Raw genomic sequence first — 19893 nt, 5'->3', positions numbered from 1 at the left:
ATTGCTTTTGATATGTAATTTAGCAGTCATCTGTGGAAAATTTGGTGTGAGAATTGGACCAAATGAAAGCACAAAACATTTCATCGGATCTGATGTTCGTAGCAGTGACATTTGCATAATTTCTTGCTTTTGAAAAGTGCCACCATCACTCATTTCACAGTACGTGTATATCTTAAGCTAAGATTATTCACCTCAACATTAAACGTTTTCCAGTCTACTAACTCACCCTTCTCCGTTGTCCTTGTCCCCAGGCGGTAGACTATGAGAGCCGGAGCTCCTACTCTTTCTCTGTGGAGGTCCTCAACCCCATCGTGGATCCTCGCTTCTTGCGTCGAGGCCCCTTCAAGGACCGCGCCTCAATCAGAGTAGCCGTGTTGGATGCAGACGAGCCTCCGAGGTTCTCCAGAGCCCGATACCACATGGATGTGTCTGAAAACTGCCCGCCAGCCTGCACTGTGGGCAGAATCAGCGCTGTAGACCCCGATACTGGTCTCACTAATAATATCAGGTATTATAATAAGCCCCTGTCCTCATACTCTACATATAACATTTAAGCAGTATGGTTATATTCCTGTGCATTTAGCCTATAAAGATTAAAAAAATCTGTTTCCAGTCTTTGTGCTAAGCTCAGCTAATCTGCTGCTGACTGACTTTATATTGAGCATACAGACAACAGAGTGGTAGTGACCTTCTCATCTTAACTCTCAGGAAGAAACCACATTTCCCACAATGTTCCTTTAAGTTTTCACAGTTTCTAAAATCCCATCAATCCTGTTTTTATCTACAACGCAGGAGGTCTCACTGTTAAAAGGAAAACCAGCACTTAATTGTGCTGAGAGTTATATCTCTCGTTTTCTTTCATGTTTTAGGGTATAGGATTTGAGTTTTCTTTATTATTGATTGCTGGCAGAAACATTTTCAAGTGAGGGATATCTATTTTTTTTGCCCTGAAAACCAAAAACTGATCCTCAACTGAAAGAAAGAGGACACAACAGTAAGAGCTACCCAAAAAAATATAATCCAACCAATTTCCCATTCAGTGTTCCCTTGAGCCAACAGTAACCACACGAGTTTGCAGGTTCAGTCTTTCCACTTTGCAGCAGGTTTAGTCTCAGATAGTTCAAGGAGGGAGGCCAGTGATTTGTCTGTAACAACTGCAGAGGACCGTGTCCCAATTAGCACCAGCAAAAGTGCTAAGAGTGAGTGTGTGGAGAAGAATGATAGTCTGTATATTCATGGAGATATGTAGATAATCGGTGGCACTTCAAAAGAGCTCCTATCAGCTGTGATAATCTCCCTATATTAATTCTTTGGACGTTTGAATGCAGACTTCCTTATCACTCCCTCACACACTTGCCCTGTCTGCTTCTTTCACTCTGCACCCCACTGCCATCTCTGCTTGCTTCTTGCCTTCCCTCTTTCCTTCTTCTCCCTGCCCCTGCCTCATTTCACTCATCTAAATTCACTTTCCTGTCCTCTCGACACCCCTAACCTTCTCCTCCCACCCTGCTTTCTCTTTTCCAGGTTCTCCGTTGATCCTCAGTCAGACCCGGAGGCTCTGTTTCGTATCACCCCAGACACCGGCCTCATCACCACAGCCATGGAACTGGACCGGGAACGCGAGCATTGGCACAACATTACTGTCATCGCCACACAGAGAGGTCAGAGGTCACTCTTTGTACACCATTTAACTCTATTAGAGCTGGTCCATTGGGTTATATTATCCAGAGCTAAAACTCCTGAATGAAACCAGCATTTTACCACCACTGATACCTGCAGCCATTGATGAGCATAAGGTTGTAAGAGGTTTAAAGAAGTGCAAACTGTATATTGTACGGTATTTGAAAAGCACAGTATCCAGTGTGCGATGCACTTCACTAAGCAGCTTACCACTGGAATCATCAGGCCGTGAGGGGAATGCTGTTTGGCGCCACAAATGGTTTGTTACAGCGTGCCTGAGAATCAATTGATCTATATTGTCTGAGTTATCTGATGCTGCAACAGATCTGCTCTCATAAGGATTCAACTGGAAAGAAAGAATTAAAGCAACAAATCGAACACAGCCACATCTTTACAGGCTGCAAAGGAGAACGGTAAACACCTTTGTGTTTCCAAGCAGGGACACTCAATTTCATCAAACACAGAGGCACTTCACGGACTCTATTTCAATCAGGAAAGACAGGCAAGTGAACAAACATGCAGATGTGAGGACAATCACAAGGTCCGTTTTAGTCGCGGTAATGAAGTTTTAATCACGATCAAGGTGAGGTCGTGCCATTTCTGAGGTCAAAAGTGAACTGTGAAACAAAGAGATGCAGACGCTGTATATTAATTCATCAAGAAACTTCAGTGTTGACCCTCTCAAGTACATAGTGTTAAACTCTATCAGCCATTTAGAGATCCTCTATAGTTGGGCCTGACCAACAAAACAGGTAATGGGGTTTGGCTTACAGGATAAGGCTGGAAATATTCTATTTATTATCATCTACAAATGTCATGAAAAGGCCAAAAATAACAGTACGTAAGTGCATCTCTCGTACTGTACTGTCTGACTGCCCTTACCTGTCTGTGGCACTCACTGTTTCTTACTGCAAGGAAAGGCTCATGAATGTATTAGTTTCATTTTTAAAAACGGCTGAAGTATTTCTTGAAACAGCTGGGATTTTTTTAGCAAATGTTACACAAACACGAGTAAGTACAGTGCGTGTTTGTTGGGTACTATTTTCAGCAGTGGATCAATACACAGGGTGCTCTGAGTATTTGTGGCAGCAGGCGTATGTGGGACCGATTCAAAATAAACTGCAGTAACCATGCTCACGATATGGAAAGGACACTTTCATATTTATAATAGTTTTATAATAGTTTTTGAATAACAGTGGAGCTCTATGGCACAGAGGAATAAGATAAATCAGACAGACGTGGTTTTTATGTGATGAATTCAGTGTTGATTTTGGTGTCTTCATGGGATTTGCTGAAAAAACATAAAATGTTGCCAGATCGCCAAACTATGATCTTTCCCTCATCAGGTTTGCGCCTAAATCAAACCACTCATTAACCATCATGGTGGCAGATGAGAAGACAGCCATCTTAATGCACATATGTGTCTTTGAAGATGAAGCTGACTGGGGTGCCAGATCAGATGACGCTCATATGGGTCATTTTGGAAGGCAATGACAACCTATTGTCTTGTTTAGTTTGAAATCAACACCAGCCTCCTGCTATTTCCTGGCAAAGTTGTAATTGTCATGTTTGGCAGGTGACGAGCTATTATTTGGATCCTCTCCCCAGCCCTAAAAAGCTCAATCAAACTGGGCGGTGTGGAAGTGGATGCATTGTTGTTGAATGCTGCCCAGTGGCTGCTGTGTGCAAGGAAGGGAAGTTGTTTTCCTGCCAAGTCTTGATCTGGACAAAGTTAATCTTTACTTAAAATCTACTCAGGGCTCCTTGTGGCAGCAGTGTTGGTAGGACTGTGGAGGCAGCACAGTGAGTGCCTGTCTTGAATAATGAGCTCTATCTAATAAACAGACTGTTGGAGGCTGTGTTGACATAAAGCACAGTAGGAGCCCTGCCATGGCCACGGGCAGGCCAGCTCACCCAGTGGCATTACAGCAAGAGCTCATTTTCAGCTTTTCAGCAGTGGGAACCAGTCGCTGTCATCCGTGACACAGTGTTACTGCTCTAACTTTGAGAACATGGTGTAGGAGTGCATGTGTGTTTGTTTGTTTGTGTGTGTGTGTGTGTGTGTGTGTGTTAGTTTAGAGAAAATGTGGCCCACTGTGTTGCAGGGTCGCCTGCTTAGATAAATGAGTGGAGATGTGTGCTGGTGAGCCTGGATTATGTGAGCGCTACACAAGAGCAGCCTAAAATGTAATGTTGGATGTTCAGCTCAGAGTGTGACTCGCGTCTCAAGCGTAGCTGTGAGAACTTCATGTTCGAGTGTGTGTATATCCAAATGAATGGGGTGTGGGAGACCCTCTGCCAATCCATTTAAACTGCGCCCTTGTGTAACTGCATGCAGATTGACCGCTTTCTACTTCCCTCCTCTGCTCTCTCTCTCTCTTTCTTAGAAACACACACACACACACATGCACACACACACAGACACACACTTGACGCTGTGAGATGCTTTGGCTAAGAACGGAACAGTTTGATGTGGAAAAATTTGACTGCTATGGAAGTATCAGTCGTACTCCAGCTGGGAGCCTGTGAGCTGTAACACAAGCCAAATGAAACCAAATGTACTACTGTATATTTAGCCAGTATGTGCTCACTAATGTGATCTGAGTGCTGTTGAAGTTTTTGGACAAAGACTGAAATGCTTGATCTTGCCTAAGAGGACAATTGAATGGATTTAATGGAGTGCAAATATGCACCTGTGTGTGTGAGCACACTGGTGTTTGTTGCATTCGGGAATTGCATTCATATGTTCTTCCAAACACAGCGGTCTGTGGGCACCTTGTGCTGTATTGTGAGCTGCTTGTTTCTGATTGGCTCTTTCAGACAATCCCAGCCAGGTGTCCAGGGTTGTAGTTGCGGTAGAGACATTAGACCTGAATGACAACGCACCCGAACTGGACAGGCAATACACAACAGCCATGTGTGACTCATCTTCCATCGGGCAGGTCAGTATGTGTTTAAGTGACCTTTGATGTCAATGTATTCGCCTGCATGAAGCATTCTGTTCCAAAAGTACAATTTAAAGCGCCTATGTATAAGAAATGACTTTTAATGGCATCTTGTAAATTATTCTGCTGGAACCAGCTTTTGTTTGTATGACAATGGGACAATCCCAGTGAAAATTGATGCAGTCTATTAGTCCTTTTCCACTGCAGGAACATAACAAAACAGCATTTGACGTATAGCCATTGTCACAGGTTCTGCTTTTGTTTCCACGCTCCTCCACCACCCCTGGGAGAAGTTCCTGGAACTAACTTTCGGCACTGCTCATGTGGTGATATGAAATGCAAGTTCCAGGTGCTTTCAAGGGTTGTCAGCAGGACTGGAGATTGTAATTAGTCAAGAAGATGCAAAAGAAACTGGTACCTAAGCCTGAAAAGGTTCTTTAAATGCTCAGGCGGTGGGAATCCATAAGTTATAGGTGGTCAGTTTCCTGCATTGAGAAAAGACTGCATGCGTGTCGCATCACATTGCAGGTTTGAGTACATTTTTAGTTAAACTTGTGGTGTGATTGTAGAGACAGAGATGTCTGTGGGTTGGTTCATCACTTTCATCCACTATTGGATGGATTGTCATGTTATTTTGTCCAGATATTTGTAGTCCTGAGACGATGAACCTTAATGATTTGTATCATCGCCTGCTTTTTGCTCTAGCGCCACCATAAGGATGACGTGTGGTTTTCTGTGAATGTCTCCACAACTGTTGGATTAATTCAGATGAAATTTGTTGCACATATTCATTTCCCCCTTAGAATGAATAGCAATCCGAGCTAGAGCGCCATTTATACTTTGGTTCATGACCAAATGCCTTCTATGCTAAACTGACCTCACACCTCAGGTGCACTTTGTGTTGTAATGTATTTGCTTTCTTAATGTATGTTTTATATAACCTCGGTATTGCTACCTTAGGTCATAGATTTATACTTTTTATACTCTGATTATCCTTGTGTTCTTTATCTTTTATACGTAACATATACATTTTCTGATGCATTATTATTATTATTATTATAATACCAGACCAGACATTGTACTATATGCTCATGTACAAGCCATGTAATTGCAATCTAACACTATTTTGTCTGACAAGGACTGAGACGAGGTCCATGCCGTCAGTTGTCAGAACATTTATTTCAAACAGCGATGTCTCTTACACACCAACCTACAGTAGCTTCGAGCTGTTTCCGTTCAAGTAAGGCACCATATTATACAAAGCCATACCTATTCAAGTATAGGAGCATATACAGTACAGCAGTACTAAGCTCTGTCTGTTCAGATATGGCAGCATACCACAACAGTGTGCCCATTCACCATGGAGGCAGGTGGATCCTCTATGGCCCGTTATCAGAACGCAGCAGCTATTCACATTGTAATTAAGCACGAGGCTCCTCTCAGACTGCCTCCCTCCCTCCCTCCTGCCGTCCGCCTTGCTTTATTTGTGTCTATTTTTCTGCATCCTGGTGCTCTTACTTGATCCTATCTCAATTATAAAAATCATCTCTGCGCTCCTCAATCTCTCCCTGGAAACCATGCTTTGCTCTCTTTTTCTTCCTCGCCCCTCCATCTTCAGTATTCCACACTGGCTCCATCGCCATAATTTGGTATCTTGGCCCATCTGTTGTTGTTTTTTTTTTTGCCGGTGTTTTCATTGCTCTGCTTGTGTCTTTGTTGTTTCACCACGAAATCTGTGATTCTATGGCAACGGCGTTGATTTGTTTTTTCCTGTGATGTTCATGTTCGTGTTTGCCGTTGTGTGAGTGATCAGGAGACAATTCAAGGAAGAAAGATTATGATATCTTCCAACGCGTTGGGGTTGTGTATGCACGTCTCTGTATGACAAGTCATTAGCCAAAATGCGTTTGAATATTCACACACAGTGACTGATAACATTATGCGGGTGTACATAACAAATCTTCTCAAGGCCTGGAGACACTGACTAACTCAGAGAGCGTGCGGCACCCTTCATCCTCGCATTCAGTCTCGTAACCAGCACTCGAAAGCATTTCTGAAAGGACATCTTGCATAATGACAACCGGAGTTTTTCATTAAAGAGAAATTACCCGTCAGCTTAGGCTGCAGCAGATTTTATTCTCTTTTTTAGATTAATTTTGTTACGATTGCCACTGTAGACTTGTGCAGATGCTATTACTAAATTGGAAGGCACGCAGCACTGTATTCGTGAAAGGCGATTTATGTCAGACACTGTTATTTATCCGCTGTGAGTATCAGACGCAGTTGGCTTGTGTCTCCATACTAATTGTTTAGCTTGTTTTGATTCCTGCTGACGTCGGCTAATGGTTTGTAGCTAAAAGCACTCTCTGTGTAAGTGTTTCTCCCATTACCTTCTCTTTCTCCTCTTTCTGCTCCCAGTGCTTTCCACCTTCCACACACACACACACACACACTCACGCCCTCCCCTTAACCAATCTCCTCTGCTCTCTCTATCTCTGTGTTTCAGGTGGTGCAGGTGTTGCGGGCGATTGATAGAGATGAGGGAGGGAATGACAGCACTGTGTATTTCAGCATCCCTCCAGAGTCCAGCGCTGCCCTCAACTTCAGCGTCAGGGACAGTGGCGGTAGGCACTCAATCTTTCCTTCTCTCTGTATATCTCTTAATTCCTTTTTTTTTTGTTTTTCGGTTCCCTAGGCAGACACACACAGTTTTCCCCCCACTTTTTTAAGGAAGGCTCTTAATGCCACATTTTCTGTCTGTCTTTCTCTTTCCATCTTCGTCTTTTCTACCATTCTCGGTCTTTAACCCTCCTCTCAAACCCTCTCCTTCTTCTCTTCTCTCTACCTCCCTCTTCCCTTTTTCTGTCTCTGCCTCTCTTTTCCACCATCCATCTCCCAACTCTGTTGACCCCATTGTTTAGCTTTGTTATCTTCCTCTCTTTTATTCATCCCTCTTGTTTGCTGTCCCATATCCACTCCATCCATCTCTCCCCCACACAACCACACACACTCACTGTTTCCAATGAAAAGCTTTTGAGGAAATCAGACCTGCTTCATTTAATTCACTTCAACTCAATTGAATTTAGCTACTTAGTGTTTGTTTCTAGTATGTTCTCTGTCTCTACTGCTTTCTTGAACCCCATTTGTAGCACAAATACGCACACGTAGTACATATAGAGTGCAAATACACACTAATATACACAACAACGTTGACGCACCTTGGCCTATTCAAGTGATAATAAGTGATTATTTGAAGTCCAGCATCAAATCATAGATATTGAGGGTTGTTTTTGGTGAATGAAACTTTGAATAAGTAGCAAAATACACAAACCAATATGGACTGTGCTAAAATTACATTCACTGACATTTTGTGACTCACAATTATTTCTACATAGAGACAAAATAATTGGTCCACAAATGTATTTTCTTGCAATCATGCATCACCTGTGGAAACAAACAGTCGGTGTTTCACAACAAAGCGCACATTTTGCATCCTTGGGGCCTAACAAACATGCTGAATAAAACATGAAACATTTGCAAAGCTGAAGTTTTGGAATATTACCATTTACCTTACAGTCGTACATTAACTCAGCAGCGGTCGTCTTCAGTCTTCACTTTTTGCTGTTCGCACATTTTGATGCATTGCAGCCATGGACTGTCAATCAGTGGACTAGCATGAGGTTTGCTTCTCACGTGCGTTGCACATTTGCATTACTGCCCTCGGAAGCTGTGGGTGCATGCAGGTCCAAACATTCCACCAACGGTGGTGAGAAAAGTTGTTATTTGCTTTCATGTGTCATGTTAGCTTGGGATGTCAGTTGTGAAAGAAGTTGTAGCAAGTTGATTCGTTCCAGATACATACACTCTTACATACATCAAAGTAGCATTTATTGATTTTTTTGGAGCCGCTTTAGGGCACCACAACAGAAAACAATCATCACTCAAAAAGTCAAAATGCTGAATGTGTTCATAGCCTTTGTATGAAATCTTTCTGTTCAGTATTCACTCTCCTTTTTGCTCTGTTCAGGTCTCCACCACCTCTTGAGGGAATTTAGTTTTTTTTTGGCAGCTAATTGCTCCACTATGTTCAGCAGGCAGTTTCTGACTTTAGGTACATCCCAAGTCTCTTTGCTTGAACCAGAAGATGCTCTGGTTCAGCATCCTGCAGCCTATCCCAACGCTCTTATTTCTGCTCCAAGCAGCATGAGAGTGAGGAGCTGTGAGCAAGGCTACACGACAGCAGCCTTCACTGAAGTCTTTAAGCGGCTGACATGGCCCCTTATTGGATATCAGCTATTGATTGGACAGTGCAGCTGATCAGACTTATCCGATACATGACATGATCATTAGAGTTTCATAGCCAGAGAGAGTTGGAGAGTCTGGCTGTCAGCAAGAAACACTTTTGGCATCATTTAACATCATTTCCACTCAATCACATATGAATGAATAATATAAACACATTCTGCCAGCAGATATGGTGCCTGTGCCTCTAAGCAGGACACAGTGCACAGTATCAACACAGAATGCAGATTGTTATTTCATGTGCAGGTGTTTGTTAAACAGGTAACAGGCTACAGAGAGAAAACACTGCTGCACTGGCTTTGATAACTGTGCACCTTTACTCCTATTAGCACAGTGCACATGTGCAGACACAAATTCATCAAAAGTCTCTGCAGCTGTTAAAGCCGAATGACAGCTGATCCAGCTGTGATCAACGGCTGCCAGCATCAGACACGGACATGGCTTCACGTGATGCTTCAGAGGAAAGGATATCTCATCTCTCTGAAAATATGTTTCCTTGTTTCTTCGCTCCTTCCTCACATTTGTCCATGCATCCTCAGAGGGACTGGCTAAGACACAAAGTGAGGGGAAATGTTGATGCAATTTAAGAGACTTGGGATGTACCCCATGTCTGTCTGTCTTGAAGGGTCTGTCAGAGCTTCTTCACTGAAAAATGAGTTGATGAGAGCGCTGACAGTGAACCCAACAATAAAGCTGCAGGCCATAAAACCAGAAGAGTTAGTTAATATATGCAAAAATGGAGCCAAGGGCAGCCGGGTTCGCTTATAATTGTCTGTGGGCTCTGCAGTACAAGGGACTCCTTTCAGATTACACAGTTGTTTGACATATTTGTAATATTATGTATAGATTAGTTCATGTTGAAGCAAGTTGCACTATTTCTGATATGTCTAATACGTGTATTCTCGGCTGTGCACACGTCCTCTGTTATTTGGTAACTGTCTTCTTTTAAGCCTGATATCTAATGTCATATTCAACAGTATGATTTGCAGCACCATTCGCAGGTGAGCAAAGTCCTTCTTGACTGGCGTTTGCACCACTGGCCTGCTAATTGTTCCTAAACTTGGCAAAACCATGAGGAGTGAACCTGCTCCCGGTTGGACTGTGGATCAGCAGGATAAACTCGCTGACATGTGGAATCAAAGGCGTCTTTGATGTGTCATCCAGCCGTAGTACAGAGAAAAAGACGAACATGTTCTGTTCTCTCATGGACAGCTTGTCTGACAAAGACATGCTACATGATTTGCTTTGTTAGATAAGATAATGATTTGATCTGTGATTTGGATCAGAGAAGGTTGTTTTGATAATTGAGTCATGTTTATACGACTTTGCAGTGGCTCTCATGCTGATTAAATATTTTCCGCACTATGTTTAAGTGCCCCCTCATCTGTGGCCTTATTTTTCGCAGCCCTGTGCATTTCATTGCGAAGAAATCTAAAAATAACTCCCACACAGACACTTCACAACTCTTTTTGCCCAAAAGTAAGAGGAGTCAGACCAATTGAAGCCATTAGCTCGCTTAGCTTTGTAGCTGCTGCTCTCTGTCCTAAATGGTTTTCTGTGAGCCTCTCGTTATTGAAACTTATTGAAAGATATGTGGACTTCTGATGAGTTTGATGCAAAACATACAAACTTGGCGATGCTGCAGATGTACAGGCTCTGTTCTGCACAGACTGTATTGGCACTGTCAGTCAGGACAGGTGTGAGCCAACAGGTATGAGAAGATTAAACAGTCCTGCAAGCAGATGGATATAATGGCAGTAGTTTTAAATGTGAAAGTACTTTAGACTTAAAGTTTTGTAGCCCATTGGGAGCCATTAATTATCAAGTGTGGCTGCAAAAGAGTGGAGGATACTTTAACAGAGTCACACTACAATAGATCCATCCGGTTTGCACAAATTAGTATCATTGTTAAACTGGTGTGAGACATAGCCGACATGACATGGTAGAAGAAGTTCTCAAATTAAAGGAAATGAAAAGAAATATTAATAACCATAGAGGAGGATGGATTTACCAAAGTTAGATCTTTGCCCTTCTCATTCATTTGTGGCATAAATTAATCACGATTGATCGGAATCACAAATTTGCAAACATGAGCACAGCGATGCTTGAGGATAATTTCTCAATTATAACGTCCTGCAGCCATTCAGCACAATAAATAAATAAGAGTTACACCATTCAGTTAACAATGGATGCATTCTATCTTCCTCTCTGTTTGTCTTTGTCTAGGCCCCACAGCCAGTCTGGTGCTGCTGTCCCAGCTCCAGCCGCTGTCCCGCTCCGCATCCTCCACCCTGACGCTGTACGTGCCACTGGTCCTGAGGGACGGGACATCAGGCCTCACCAGCACTGGGACGGTCACCGTGTCCGTTTGTCCCTGCCTGAGAGGAGGAGCACGGGCCGGGGAGAAAGAGAAGGACAAACAGGCCGAGGGCGAGTGGGACTGGGAGAGAGAGGCAGTGTGTCTCCCTCAGCAGTCCACGTTGCCTTCCCCTGGGCTCAGTACCGCCGCCCTGCTGGCTATCCTGGCTTGTGTTGCTACACTTTTGGGTAAATACTTTAAGATTTCACCATGAGACAATAGCAAGAGGGAAAAAAGGTGTACGCCGTCTCTTTATAGACCCTTACTTATGTAACCATCATGTTACTGCAGCATATAGTATTATTTACATCATTAAGAATTCCTGCCTATAAAGGAGTTTAATGCTAATCTACAAATAAAAACATGAGTAAACAGTGTTTAAGGCTATTTACCCTCCACTACATCCCTGGATGCTTAATCTGCATATGAAAATAACGGAAGCAGCAGCGTAAATATTTCTCTTAGTCACAGCTGCTCAATAACAGGGTTTACTTTTCCTCGCAATTTTGGTCCAGTTATCTCCTCTGGCAAGGTCAGCGCTAATCACTGCTAAAATAACAATTCTGAGTGATTATCCGGGCTCTCCGGTTTTTGATAGCGGCATAATAAAATGCCACTGCCACCTTTGCAGAAACTTAAATGCTCAATTGGATAATGTCTAGGTGCTGAGAAGGCTTTGGCTTGTGGCCAGCATCGTTGTCATTTCTATTCAGTCTGTTGGATCACTACTCATGCCTTGTTGATAGGGGCATTATCATTCTGAGAGAGACCAGTTCAATCAAGACAGAAATTCAACATGGCGTGAAGGTGATCATGCAGAGTTGCTTTTGGTGGAGTTTAGAATTTAGTTCTCTAAGTGACAAGGACATAAACTATCCCCAGAAATACACACAGCCTCAGAGCATTCACCTCAAGGTTGTAGCTTTGACAAAGACTTTTGTGGCAGCGTAATTTAGCTTTTCTTGTCTATAAGAGGGCCATGCTAATCCTGAACAGTATAACTAGGCCCTCCACCAAATGCCAAATGTTCTTTCCGAAGCTTCGACAACAGCTCCATCAGGGTCCCATCTGGTTATTAAAAAGCGGCTTGGCATACATAAGGTGGGTATCAAGCCATTTGGTAGCCAGTCTTCTGACAAGCCTTGTGTGGATAGAGGCTCTTCCTAAGAGAGAAGGCAAGCTTGTCATGGCTTCAAGGTGATCCCTCATATTGTTATGAAAGATTAGAGTTTTCCCACTCCTTTCAGGGAAGATTAGATTAGCTCTATGGAAATCTAATAATGCAACCTCCAACAATATTAAAGCTGTGAATTCACTTACTGTGGCAGCATAAACACCTTCGGTACATCCATAGACACAAACACATACGTGTGCACAGTACGCACACAGAAGTAGTTCTTTCAAACGGAATTATTAACTGTTTGCCCACTCCCCAACAGTGACTGTCCAATCATAGTTCAGCAACTGTAACTAGGCACAGCACACCTGTCGAGGTTTGTATTTCTTCACACTCTGCATGGCCTTTACAAAACCAAACCCAGGAGCAACGTATGCGCAAACATGTGCCTGGCTAGCCAGCTTACAGTCATTACCTGGCGTTCCTTTCAAAAGCAAGAGGCATGTCATAAGTTAATTGCTTTAATTGCGATGTTACAGATTAGTGTAGAAGAGCTGGAACATCCACCCAGTGGGAAGTGGGTGATACACCAAGATGCAAGTTAATCGCAGAGTAATGAGAGCGACATTCTACAGGGTTCTTTTAAAATGATTCAGATGGAAACATTAAGTAGTCAGGTGGAGACTGAGCTTCAAACCAACTCATGAACTTTTGGCATTGACTTTAACTTTCCCTCGTAATGAGAAGCAGCTTTTGTTTGGGGTATGTTGAAACTGAAAGATCAGTTGATCACTTATCCTCGGGTCATTTCATCTGTTTTGACTGTCCTCAGGGTCCCTTTTGGATCAAGTGCCTTTTTAAAGAATGCAAATTGATTGATTCATGCAAATCATGTTTGGGTAGGTTTTCCACAGGTCCTTTCATAGACAGGTATTCCCTATGTTAACTGTGCAAGGACAATATTTCTTTTACTGAGTTTAAAAAAAGTTTTTGTGAAATAGTGCATGAATAGAACAGACAAAATCCATTTCTGGGGGTGGATTTTATCACAGGTAGCCTTGTTGGACAGCTGTCGCAGAGCCACCATGGCTTGGTTCTTCGCCCACAGCCTGGAGTCAAATATAGCTCTCTGTTTTGGGAATATGGAATAAGAGTCATGAAGTCATGGGAGAGTAAGGCGTCCATTTGCCTGGCTGGAGCTCAAAGTCAATTACACAGTGGAGGCATGCAACCTGCTGATATGATATACCAGTCCCCTAACCCAAGGCTTCCTCTCTATTTGTTTTGTCTCTGTGTGTCTCACCTCTTTGTCTACCTGAAATTCACTCCCTCGCTCACCCCTCTGCCTTCCCTTTATTTCCCCTGTGACTTCTGCCCCCTTTCCCCTTGTTCATCATTCTTTTTCCAATTTATCTCCTATGCCTCAATATCCTTTATTCCTGCCGCCTCCCCTCTGCAGCCGTGAGCGCCCTGTCATTGTCGTTGCGGCGCCAAAAGCGTGACTCTCTGTCACCGCTGGAGGAGGACGACGTACGTGAGAACATCATAACGTATGACGACGAGGGCGGCGGCGAAGCCGACACTGCCGCCTTCGACATTGCTGCACTCCAGAGCGCCCCGCACAGCTCACGCTCACGTGGCTACCGCACACTGGACAGCAGGAATGTGTAAGTATGCAGAGGGAGTGTGTGGGAGAGGCTGTTCAGGTGTGGCCATACATATTATATAACCTCATGACTGGCCTCTTATGACACGCTGAGAGGAAGTCAAAAAAGTTCACGAATTTGCTCCTCTAGAGTACAAGCTTTATCTCAGTCCAGCACTTAACTGATCATTTTAAGTAACCTCCCAGGTTCCAAAAAGTCACCAATCAAAATGCTGACCAATAGGCTATCAAGCCTTGCAGTCCCCGGAGACCACTTTGTTGTGGTCATTTTGTTAAAGCTCGTTTATGTTCCGCTGCATCAGAGAGCTGTTTGCACTGACTTTGATGTTTCTGTGAAACACTATTATTGCCTTTGGACGAATAATTAGCTCAGATGAATTCATGCAGACCATATGGGGAGGCCATAAACAAGTACAAAGGCTGCTTTTAGTTTATCGAAAATTGCTTCTTGCACTTTATAGAGGTGGACACAGCAACATGAAAAACCTTCTAAATCTAATGCAACCCATTGCAATATCCCTGCAATAAATACTACCTTTGTGAAGTTGCTAATGTTTCATTTTTGTTGACACCGTGTCACAGAGGAGTGGAGAGATAAACTTTATGGTAACTTTGAAGCTGTTGTTTGTGGTTCTGTTTGCGCTGGTATGGTCTGACAAACTTTCCACCAAATTTACATATGAATTTCTGTTTTCTTCATGGGGAGCAGAAATAGTCATCTGTGGCTCTGGAAGGAGCTTTCTTGAGTCTGAAAGTAACCCCACTGAAGTCATCAGGGATATCTTGGTCTGGGCTTGGAGACTACAAATCTTAGATTTTATCTTTTGTCTTACAGACGTTATGCCCATCGTGGCCAGGACAAAGCTCGCACCTACAGCTGGGCTCAGAACCCGGGTGTTGATCACAGCTACACAGGACAAGGAGGACCTCTCTATGGTCGCCTCTGTTACAGCAGCCACACGTTACCTGTTCTACGCCGCACACCAGGGGGAGCATTTGAACCAGGCCTGGCAGAGATAGGATACCGCTTTCCTGGAGGCCAGCCAGACCACTCTCTGGTAATCCAGAACCAAGGGGCCATGGTAGGGCCGATGGAGTCTGGGGCAGTGTACATAGCTCCCACGGACCTGAGCACAGGAAGCCGAACAGGGAGTCGCGCCGGGAGCCGTGACGGGACGGCACCCCAAAGTGGGGTAAGCACATCTGACGGAGGAACGCCGAGGACCAGTGACAGCCAGGAGAAAGGGGGGGGGACGGGAACTGCAAGCAACTGTACAGAGGGGAGCAGTGAGGACAAAATGAACCACAGTCAAGATGTGGACTGGGTAAGAATTACACTGACCCCGCTTTTATTGTTCATATAACAATGTTGTCCTTAGTATCCAAGGTAGCTGTTTTGTGCTGTCATGATTTAGGTGATGACTTCCTTCAATCTACATTGTGCAAATGATGCATACTTGGTGTGAAACTGGCACATGTATGGATTCTGCAACTCAGTTTAATCCATCGGTGAATGGATGATTCAGGAAGCAGAAAGTGATTGATGTTGCATTGAATAATGAATGAAAATTTAATAAATGACTTGAGTATTGATAAATGGTTGCATCAAAGAAAGCATTAAAGATGAATGAATTACTTAATTATTCAATTAAATAAGCAAATGGGTGAGTAAAAAAGTAATTAAGCAAATATAAAATAATTATTAAGGTTGCTTTCAACCTCATGTACTATATTATTGCAGCGATTGCAACAGTCTAATGTTTTTAATCTCTGTACAGTCGCAGAAATGTCCAGGACAATGCTGGGAGAGGATAATGATTCAGACATATCAGAACATTTATATCCTGCTGTTCATTATCTTTTCTATGTTTTGTTTTATTTATTAGGCCATTGCAAAGCTCTCTGGCCCTTCCTTTATTTAATTTTCAAATATTTTATCTCTTCATCACTTCCATTTCCATCTCCCTCTCACAGTGCAGTGTTAGCTCATTTTAGTGTTCAATTAATATCTATGGCTTCTTCCAACTCTGCTTTTCTTCCACTCTGTTCTGCTCTGTCTCTCCTTTGTCTCAATCGCTTTTTTACTATCACCCACCATCTCCTGCTTTTCCTCCATTTTGGGATGCCTCTTTTCAAATGATCCTTCATCCCATTTTGTGTTACTGTAACCAAACCTAACAGTGCCACACCCTACCCCAGTCTCGAACTGAAACCACTCGTGCTCGCCTACGCTCCCTCCAGGTGCAGTCGGAGACACTACCCAGGGAGCATAACCTCGTCATGACCCGATCCGGCTCCATGATGGGCCAGAGTCACAGCGCAGGAGGCTGGGTGTGCGATTCGGCTACCCTCCCCATGGCAGGACGCAGGGCGTCTCGCACTGGCTTGTCCCCAAAACGCACAAGCTCTGGCCAGGCTGAATCTGACTCCAGTGGAGGTGGAGGCGGTGGAGGGGGAGGGGGAGGGGGAAGTGGAGGTGGAAATGGAAGTGGGGGCACCTCTGCAGATGGACAACAGCAACCTGCCAGTGGTAACTATGCCACTGTCCTGCAGGGGGAGGTATCTGGACAGAGGGACTACCCTGGCAGCTTGGGGAGAGGAGGACTGGAGATGGGGAGCAACTTTACGGTGGCAAGGCCAGACCGGGAGGGTGGAGGGATATCATCTGTCTATCCAGACGCAGCTGGCTTTATTGGAGACTGGCGTGATCGGGTGGGTCTGGGGGGTTATGTTTTGGGCAGGAGGGATATAACTCCCCAGCTTTTTCCCTTCCCAGGGCAGCCTCGGGCAGCGTATGGTGGGGTGATGGGCTTTGGGGCTGGCTGGGTTCCGGGAATGGAGGCTGCAAGAGGAGCACCAGGGCCCGGGGGTCCCTCCTTGGCACTGAGGGTGGGTGAGTTCCTACGCCTGCGTCTTGCCCAGGTCACTTTTGACCCGTCACAGCCACCGTACGACTCTGTGCAGGTGTACGGCCTGGAGGGCACAGGGTCCCGGGCTGGATCCCTCAGCTCACTGGAGAGCGAGGGAGAGAAGGATGCAGAGAAGGAGGAGTGGGGCGCAGGACTGGAAGAGTGGGGGCTCCAGTTCCAGAAATTAGCTCAACTCTTCAAAGATAGGGAGAAAGAGAGGGAGGACAAGGAGAAAGTTGAAGAGGGTGCCAAAAAAGAGAAAGAGAAGAAAGAAGAGCCAGAGAGGAAAGAGAAAAAAGAAGGAGGAGAGCAGGCTGGAGAAGAGGGAAAAGACTGAGGAAGGATAAAAACAAAATGAACAGGGGCAAAGGGGGTAACAGAGGAACGGAGGGAAAAGGAGGATGATGAAAAGGCAACCAGAGCTAGAATAATGTGAGGAGAAGTTAAAGGAGAGAAAGATGAAGAGGCAAAGTAATAAAAAGAGACAGAGAAAAATGAGCCTAGGGAGGATGGAGAATGCGAGGGCAGGGGAGGGAGTGATTGATGTAATTTAAAGCAATAAGTGTTGAAACGTTGATATGGTTGAGCACAGATACTGAGACAATGCAGAGGCTGCTTCTGCTCGGGGCAGCAACAATTTGTTAAACGCTTTGGACAAAGAAAAACAACCCAAACATCCAAGACTCGATTTAATTCAGCTCTCACGTATGGAATGAGAAACAGCGGCAGGAAGCAAGAAGGAAGACGTTTCTCGCTGCGTGTGTCAGCCTGCTCTTTGTGTCTGCATGCGTGTTTGTGTGTGAGGAAAGTCCACAAGGGAATACGGACGTGTGAGCAAAAGTGCATATACACACTGGTGAGTGTATATGTGCGCATACGCCACGAAGACGGAGCAGGAGTGGCTGGGAGAAACCATGATACCCAGAGACAACTTAAAGATGAGATTTTTGACTGATGATACATAAGCTGCAGCATCAGTTTTCGGGACAATGTGCAAGACGAAACACATAACAAGCAAGTTTAGAAACTAGGATAACACACAGGGGATGACATATATATTTGAATACAAAGTGAATGGGACATGGGGACGGATGTATAGAGAGAAATGGTCGGGGGAAGTGAGACGATTGTACAGAATCTGTTACTTTTTTATTCCATCTGCAGTGGCAGAAAAGTGAATTATTCAGCTCACTACTTCATTCCAAATGAAAATGATGAATCATTTAAATCCTGCAAAAGATTCTCCCTCCTCTCAGCCCACAAGGATAACAGACATTGTGAAAAATTTAAATGATTTAGGGGGGTGATCTCCCACCCACCCCCACCTCTCTCGTCCCCCCCAGCTTTTTGTAGTTGATGTGTTGGTATGTTTACAAAGATTCACACACAAACACACACTTAGACACAAAAGAAGTGTTGAACACCACAAGGCTTTGATTGTACTACAGTAAATTATAAAAGCAAATCCATCCAGTATTCTATCTGCAACATGGAGTAATGATGACTCAATTATTGATCTCTTAAATGTTTTTATGGAAGAAATCTCCTATTTTTTATGCATATCCCCCCTTTAGTCTCACTTGATACGTCTTGAGGACGAAGTATGCATGATTTTTTGAAAACAACAAAAAACCTACAAAGGCAATCAAATCCACTTTGAACACCCCAGCTGCCCAAATGAAAACTTCTAAAGATCTGTATTGAAATTATAGGGGAACGACACCACAGAGACTCCAACGGCAGGCTTTTTGTTCTTGCGAAAGGTCAGGATGCAAATGAGCTGAAGTTTTCAGCTGGAATGCACTTTTATACTGTGTGATGTTCAATAATAGATCATGAATAATGTCGAAGATTACATTTGTTTTATAAGATGTCAATTAAAGAAGAAGATACAATGTTTGACTGTATGTAAAAGCATTTCAAATGTAAATACCACTGAATATTATTGCTGAAAGAGAGTATATAAAATGAAAAATGAGTTCAAAAAAAAAAATCTAAAACAGAATTTACATGTCCAAATGGAGCACTGTTGGGACTATCTGTATGTACTGTAGACTAGAAATGGATTAACTGAGCTGGATTTAACAGCTTCCTGGACTGAAAATAACACCATGTATTCAACATCTGTGTAGTAAATGAACAGGTTTGGGTTTGTCTTGTGGTAGGTCTCGTCTGAGATGGACAAGCCAAGGATCCAATTATACACATGGCCTCTGGCTGAAGTTTGTTACGCAACATATTAGTTACAGAAAGCCTCAGAACTTCCTGTCCCAGCGAGCAACCAATTTGATGAAAATCCAATGTAGTGAGGAGAAATTCCCCTAGTAGCCATACAAAAAAAAAAGAACATTTTCCCCTGAAATCTGTGTTATTACTCTGCAGAAGTAGAATAATACACTTTAATGGAATTTGTAATAAAGAACATCTTTGTCATTAGTGTTGTACTGCCTGAGAGGTATGAAACACAGTTTTACAGATAATTACTTATCTCTAGAAATGTAATAAACTGTACAATTAAGATTTTTAATATGAGTGGGGCAAGGTGACTGTCCATCAAACTTCATTTTTCATGCATTTCAGGCAATGCAAATCTGTATCTTAAATCCAGCAAATTCTCTAATTTTCTTGAATAATAACCCAACAGACGAATCTGTTGACTTTCCTAAAAAACTGAATTCTTTGAGTCCAGAGGGGAATTTTGCCACACACTCTAACCTGAATGTGGACGTCTTTGGTGTGCCATCGCAGAAATGTCACCTTTTATCACTGGTTCACTGTAAAGCCACCCACATAAATCAAGCTGCCAGCTTTGCTAGTGTCCACCAGTTTGGTCCACCATAATCTTGTTGTCAAGGTCTGCTTCTGTCAACACTTACTTAACCGATCAGGAAGTCAGACTTCGCGCTGACCGAAGT

At 43.6% G+C, this 19893-nt stretch overlaps 1 protein-coding gene across 3 annotated transcripts in view; it reads left to right on the top strand.

Moving 5' to 3' along the window:
- Positions 1-19312, top strand: part of cdh24b (cadherin 24, type 2b) — a 133509-nt gene extending 114197 nt beyond the window's left edge. The window contains exons 7-14 of one of the 3 annotated variants that reach the window (XM_076744851.1): positions 252-508; positions 1525-1661; positions 4501-4622; positions 7132-7249; positions 11154-11474; positions 13863-14070; positions 14905-15394; positions 16311-19312. In XM_076744851.1, the coding sequence (XP_076600966.1) occupies positions 252-508; positions 1525-1661; positions 4501-4622; positions 7132-7249; positions 11154-11474; positions 13863-14070; positions 14905-15394; positions 16311-17315 (2658 nt within the window). In that variant the 3' untranslated portion in view covers positions 17316-19312. Of the gene's footprint in view, positions 1-251; positions 509-1524; positions 1662-4500; positions 4623-7131; positions 7250-11153; positions 11475-13862; positions 14071-14904; positions 15395-16043 lie in introns of all 3 variants that reach the window. The other 2 variants (XM_076744850.1, XM_076744852.1) reach the window with 2 other exon arrangements.
- The last annotated feature ends 581 nt before the right edge of the window (positions 19313-19893 follow it).

The sequence above is a fragment of the Chaetodon auriga genome, chromosome 12 (assembly GCF_051107435.1).
Source record: "Chaetodon auriga isolate fChaAug3 chromosome 12, fChaAug3.hap1, whole genome shotgun sequence".
Lineage (NCBI taxonomy): Eukaryota > Metazoa > Chordata > Actinopteri > Chaetodontiformes > Chaetodontidae > Chaetodon > Chaetodon auriga.
Note: the sequence above shows the minus strand (reverse complement) of the source record. Positions and strands in the feature narration are given on the sequence as shown.